We start from the raw sequence: 6,620 nt of genomic DNA, 5'->3' as shown, positions 1-6,620 counted from the left end.
ATTTTCTCTCTTCTAATACCAATTTTATATTGTTTTTGCATTTGAATTGGATTGATTTGTTATCAATTAATTAGTTTTAGGAGAGATTTTCGATATTTTGAAAATCTCAAGGGAGGACAGTGGAACTGTCAAAAACCCCAGGTGATGTTTTTGAAATTATCCCATAATTAATAGGGTTAATAATAGAAACCTCCCCGAAGGTTTCTTCTAATCACACCTAGTACCCCTTCTCCCCCATGTTTTTGAAATCACACCTAGCACTCCTGGAATGACAATTTTGGTATCATTGTCAGCCTCTCTGTTTGAAAAGAGTAATAAAAAACAAATTCTAGGAGAAGGAATTTATTTTTGTTCCACTTTTACCCACAACCCAAGATGATTAGTGAATTTTAGAAGATAAAAATAGAAACAAATAGGCATATGATATTAAAAGTGTAATAAAAAGAATGTTATAACTGCAGACTTCCAAATGACCGTTGGTTCTAATGGTTAACTGATGATGCTTGATCTCTATAAATTGCTTTCAATAGAAGACACCACCAATACGTAGCACTTAAATGGGAATTTTTGCAGCAAGTTGATTGGAGATTCAGTAAATAAACAAACAGTTCTAATTGGTACATCGGCAGCTATATTTTTATTCAAATCATAAAAATTGAAGTAGAGGTAATATTTTCAGTGCTTCACACGTGTCCAAACTAAGTCAACATTGTTAGTCATGGATAATGCAAACTTCGGCAGTGATTATTTGGGGTGCATGTTGAAGTATAATAAAATAAGTAGCAACCTAGATTCCAAGCGCTAATATACCCAGAAAAGTTAACAATCCTACATATTCCAATTTAGAAATCTTTTAGTTCTTACTCACTACAAAATTAATACAACACACACATAGAAAAAGGCATGTTGATGGATGCATTAGAGCATTTCTATCCTTAAATGCACGATATTGATGATTTTTGGGTAATTTATTCCCTTTTGATTGGGACAGCCTGTCACATCCTACCGTCACGGGTGTTAGGTTTGATTTTGAAAATCTGAGGGGATGGGCCAGGTGTGATTAGACGACACCTCAGGGAAGATTTTCGATATGAACCCTAAACTAAACGACATTTCATGACCTAAAAAGTAATGCACAGTGGATATAAGGATGGGGGGTAGAGATTCACGTGCTTGTTGGCTGCATCAGTTGCGTCAAAAGTTGGAGCACTCCCCGGTTGCCGACAGAGTTTTGATGGTTACGTCTACCGTGGAAAGTTCACTTTTCTGCCCATAGTAGGCAGAAGCAACGTAAGGAGGCCAACTGTGTTGTGTGGGGACGCACAAAGAAGAAATATCCGGGAACCACTCAAGAAAATCGGAAGAAATATCCGGGAACCACTCAAGAAAATCGGAAGAAATATCCGGGAACCACTCAAGAAAATCGGTTGTGCGTGGATTAAAAAAGTAATACATTTTAAAATCACAATAAATGTCCTCTTAAAAATTTATTCGGCATCTAATGCCCAATACTTATATTTGATAAATTAAATAATTAATTAAATATTTTATTATAATATAAACAATTATATGTCATTGAATTGATTGAATAATTTCTTTTTTTTTTGACATTTTAACTAGTTGTCAATTAAGTTTCAATTGAAATAAAGATTTTATAATTATTTAAATTATTCAGTAAAATTATCAATTTAAGATGAACATAAATATAAATACATTAAATTGTATTATTGAAATATTTGATTTGATACGAAGGAAAGACAAGAAGAAATAGCAATAAATTTTTTAAAAATTCTTGTGAGTCCTTTATATTAGTAATCACCTTTACTTGTTATTGCAATCACAATGCCTAATCATAACCGATTGAAACTCATATCCACAAGTTATGCAACAATTTGTGTTACATTGTTTACAATTAAATTTACTATACACTCAAATTAAAATTCTCTTTTTTCCACTAAATTTTCTTTTATCTATGATTTATGTGTTATCATTGGTTTGTAATTAATTTAACAAAAAGACTCTCTTTAGGCTAAATGATATGTTTTGACAATGTGGATTACTTTTAAGGATTTTAATGAGATTTAGAACACATTTTTTATGCATTTAATCTAATTCACATTTTATTTCATTTGAAGTATAATTATTTAAAACATAAGGGATTATCAAATTTTCAAATATTAGAGACCAAAAAGTGTAAAGTCAAACTTTTGACTAACTCTAACTTGATTTTGACCATTAGATATTGTAGTTTTCTATTAGTTGTCCTGAATTTGCCTAAAATAAAAAAATTTGAGACCATATTTATTTTGGCCAAAATATCAGGAACTAGTTTAATTCATAGACCAAACGTCAAGGGGCCAAAATTGCTCATCTTTCTTTATTTTAATCATGTTTGATATCCCAGCTCTTTCTTTTATATTTATGCTTCAATTATTTCAAATATCAAACTCAATTAAAAAATAAAAACTACTACAATATTTGTTTTAACATGTACAAAATTCACCAAATAATGTTAAAAATTTCACTCATTTTCCGATATAACAATTTCGTCTACCTGTCCGTACCTTTGTTTTTCATGTTTCTTTGAAGTTCACTTTTTCATTCTTCACTTTTCATTGGGACTCACATCTCGGTTGGAAAGTTCACAAAATATTTTCTAAGCAATGGATATTAGATGATGAACAAATTTTTAAGAGAACTTTTGTTATAATTTTAAAATGTATTGCATTATTTCATACAAGCACAACCGGCTCTCGCCAATGCCCTGTACGTACATTAATTATTTCTCTATCCGTCCTTGTCCGCCCCACAGAACACAGTTGGCCTCCTTGCATTGCTTCTGCGTCTATGGGCAGAAAGGAGTAGACGTAACGTTAGGAAGTTGTCGTTGTCCGTCCGTTCAATTTGGGTCGGCCTCCGACCAAAAGTAGGCCCCAACTTGGCATCTTGCACCGGAGTAGACGTAACGTTAGGAAGTTGTCGTTGTCCGTCCGTTCAATTTGGTCGGCCTCCGACCAAAGTAGGCCCAACTTGGCATCTTGTACCCTTCTGTCTGCAGTCTGGCTCTTACCATTATTTATGACTGTGACTTTTCTTTACCATTTGCATTTTCTGTGATGCGAATTTTTCTATGAGAATTATCTCATTGTTTTCACTTTCCTTTTTTTTTTCTCTATTTGTTTTTTTGGAGAATAATAATAATGTATTGGTATGCATTTTTAAAATCTGAACCATGAAAATATTCACAAGTCATTCATTTATTTGTGTTCTGCTTCTTTTGTATATGTTGGAACTTAGAGATGGAATAACTGAGAATTGAGCTTGCGAGACACTGACAAAAGTTTGAATGTCTTTCAAGGTAAAGGGACACTTCCTTCAAAAAGATAAAGTGACACTTAGCGAATGCATCAGTACTAAGGAAAAGCCCACTTTATGAAAGTTATTCACGAATAATAAAATCGGAAGTTGTGATATGGGGAGAAGATGGTTACGTCTACGGTGGAACGTTCACTTCTCTGCCCATAGTAGGCAGGAGCAATGCGAAGATAAGATGGTTACGTCTACGGTGTAAAGTTCACTTTTCTGCCCGTAGTAGGCACGCACAAAGAAGGATATCCGGGCACCACTGGAGAAAGTCGGCAGTGCGTGGATGAAAAATGTAATATATTTTAAAATCATAATAAAAGTCTTCTCAAAAATTTGTTCATAATCTAATGCCTAGTACTTATATTTGAAAAATTAAAATAGTAAATTAAATATTCTATTATAACATAAACAACTATATGTCATTGAGTTGATTAAATAATATTTTCTTTTTCTATTTTTGACATTTCAACTAGTTGTCAATTTTTTAAATCATAGAGAATTGTATGATAAATCACCAAACTATAAGAGAGTAAAAGGTAATTTACACAAAAAAAAAAAATCATCATTCCAAGACTTCCCATACAATCATACACATGATATCTGACAAGGATTTAGTGCAATTGTATTTTATGCTATTCTGTCCTGTTGTTGTGCGTGTTTAAAATTTTCATGTACAAATATATGAAAATATTTTATTTTTGTACGTCACTTTTATTACGAATATAACAATGTAACATAATAATTATACACCAACTAATAATATAAAAAGTACAATACTCGGATAGAACCCCAACCGCACTGAATCCTTTCCCCGTATCAGAAAACAACCCATAACACAAAAACCAACTAAAAACAAGCTTTTATATGTCTGACTTCTCTGGTTTTTTGGCAAGAGAAATGATAAGATTATTATAGAAGCCTTTGCCCAAGCGGATAACCTTTGCTGCATTCGTCGCAAACCTGTGGAATATGTCAGGTATAATAGCTTCTCCAAAATGACTTGCTAGGATGGGTTCGTAAACTGATCTAATTAATGATGCCACATGCGCTGCTCTAGCATGTTCATCGCTGTATACTGGGGAATGGGATCTTACTTGGCAATCATCATCAATAGAGAAGCCAGCATCATAACGGAGCTTAAAAGTCTGCAAGTATAAAATTTCAAAAGAACCTTCCTCCTCAACCATGCACTTTACTTCTTCTACTGAAGCTGTATAGATTGGAACATTGAAACTGTCCAATTTTTCTTCCCCCAGACGTCCCTGTATTCATATGCCAATCATCAAGTCAATTCGAATTACTGGACGTACAAGACTTGGAAATCAGCCAATTTGCTAAAACGTCAACTCTAGAATAAAACGTGCAGCTTTTTTCTTTAATTTCAATATGAATACGTGATTATTACTTGGGCTTTTAGTTCATATCAAAAATTTGCCAAAAAAGATTAAATAATGAACTATTTCTTCCTTTCCAATACCTTTTTAACCAAAAAGAGGGGGGGGGGGGGGGAAAGATAGCCGACAAATTAAATCCCCCCATATTTCTAACTTCCAACAAATTATTGGAAGGGAAAGAATTATCTTAACTGTATTGGATTTGTGACGCCTAACTCCTAATTAAAGGTTGCTACCATCTGATTTACGGTGAACTTGGTCTACACAGAGTTTATTCTATCAAGGTTACAAGAATAAAATTGCGTCCATTTTTCAGCTAAGGTAGGAACCCTGAATAAGCTAGCTAGCCATCTAGTTTATTTCAGATAACAAGCAATGAGCATCTGATCATCAAAGAGACAGAGAAATGATTAACCTCAGCAACCAAGTCGTTTATTGCCATCTCAAGTAAGTCCATGGTATTCGGGCCGTCGCATTCATCTCCTTTACAAATGCAAGTAAGGAGCATTCGGCCACGTGAAAGCAACTCTTCCGAACGCATCCTTAAAAATGTGGTAAAATCTTTCGTAAATTGATCCAAATATGCCTTCTGGACGGGCGGAGGACTTGCTTTGGAAGAGTAAATGCTCCTTTTGTTCGCAGTGATCCCCAATTCAGTCACCAAACCGCTGGGAACCTGCAGTCTAAAGCTGGTTCCCTTTAGAAATCTCTTTCTTGGATTCCTGTGGATATCTTGAGAATTATTAAAGAAATTTCCATGCATAGTTACTAATGTGTTGAATGAAAATCATGAACTATTTTTGCTACAAGAAAAAGTAAAAAGATAAAAGGGAGTAATTCAAAGACCTGGGATAAAAACTGAAGACTGTAAGAAGAGTGTAAAAAATGCATGGACTCCTCGGGGAAGAGTCTGCCGTGGAAAGAGCCAGGCATTGCGGCTATTAGGCACGATCCTATTTTGCGTCCATTTTCTTTCTCAAGTTTGCGGTAGAAGCTTGGCAGCAGCATGAAAACCGAATTGAAATCATTTTGGAAAAGATCAGTCAGAAAAACCTGAATGGTGGGACGTTCTAATTCATTCTTCATTTCTTGCCTAACTTTGTCAATACTTTGTACAGTGTCCCAAACGGTTAAAAGTGTGTTTGGTCCGGAAGCGCATCCCAAATCTGCAACTTTAATGCACTTGTTGATGTTGGGCAAGTTGGCCCGCAACAATTCCCGTACGCATTGTTCAAGGACAGGTTTCACCTTGGCGAGAACCAGTTGCTACACATACCACTCCAAAATACAAATGTTAAGGGGCGAAAAAAGACATACTAAGTTAGAGATCGACGTATCATAGCATGATTTACTACTACTCTGTGTGTGTGTGTGTGTGTGTGTGTTAAAGAGAGAGATAGACAGATAGACAGACATTGAAGGATGAATTCTTGGCGTAGCTTGCTTCGCCTTCGCCTCCATTCATATGCAGGACTTCTTGGAGCTCCATTCATATGCAGGACTTGTACATAAATCGAATTGGGACTGCTAAGGAAGGTGTCTGTTAATGATTAACTGTGCGAAATTTCGGACTTAAATGGCGAAAATTTCTTAGATGCGTATGCTAACCGGCTAACTACGTGCGTAGAAAAATCTGTCAATTGGTCAGAGAGAAAGAGCACAGCCAATGGGAACCACACACAATTGGGATAAAATGGGCCTAGGCCGGTGAAGAGTTGATTGAGGGGATAATTTCAGAAACCACCCATGAGGTTTTTGACAATTTCACTTGACTCCCCTAAGGTTTCAATAATTACATAAATCTCCCTCAGTCCAATCAAATGACTAAAATGTCCTCCACTTAATAGTTAATTCATAAAG

At 35.0% G+C, this 6,620-nt stretch overlaps 1 protein-coding gene across 1 annotated transcript; it reads right to left on the bottom strand.

Moving 5' to 3' along the window:
- Positions 1-4,046: 4,046 nt before the first annotated feature.
- Positions 4,047-6,398, bottom strand: LOC113707649 (probable caffeine synthase 4). Its single transcript, NM_001426664.1, is given in 4 exon segments — positions 4,047-4,628; positions 5,176-5,436; positions 5,607-6,026; positions 6,175-6,398. Coding segments are annotated over 4 exon segments (1,158 nt in total). The 5' UTR covers positions 6,250-6,398; the 3' UTR covers positions 4,047-4,226.
- Between the last annotated feature and the right edge of the window lie 222 nt (positions 6,399-6,620).

Source organism: Coffea arabica, chromosome 9c (genome assembly GCF_036785885.1).
Source record: "Coffea arabica cultivar ET-39 chromosome 9c, Coffea Arabica ET-39 HiFi, whole genome shotgun sequence".
Classification (NCBI taxonomy): Eukaryota; Viridiplantae; Streptophyta; class Magnoliopsida; order Gentianales; family Rubiaceae; genus Coffea; species Coffea arabica.
This window is presented reverse-complemented; position numbering and strand designations above follow the sequence as displayed.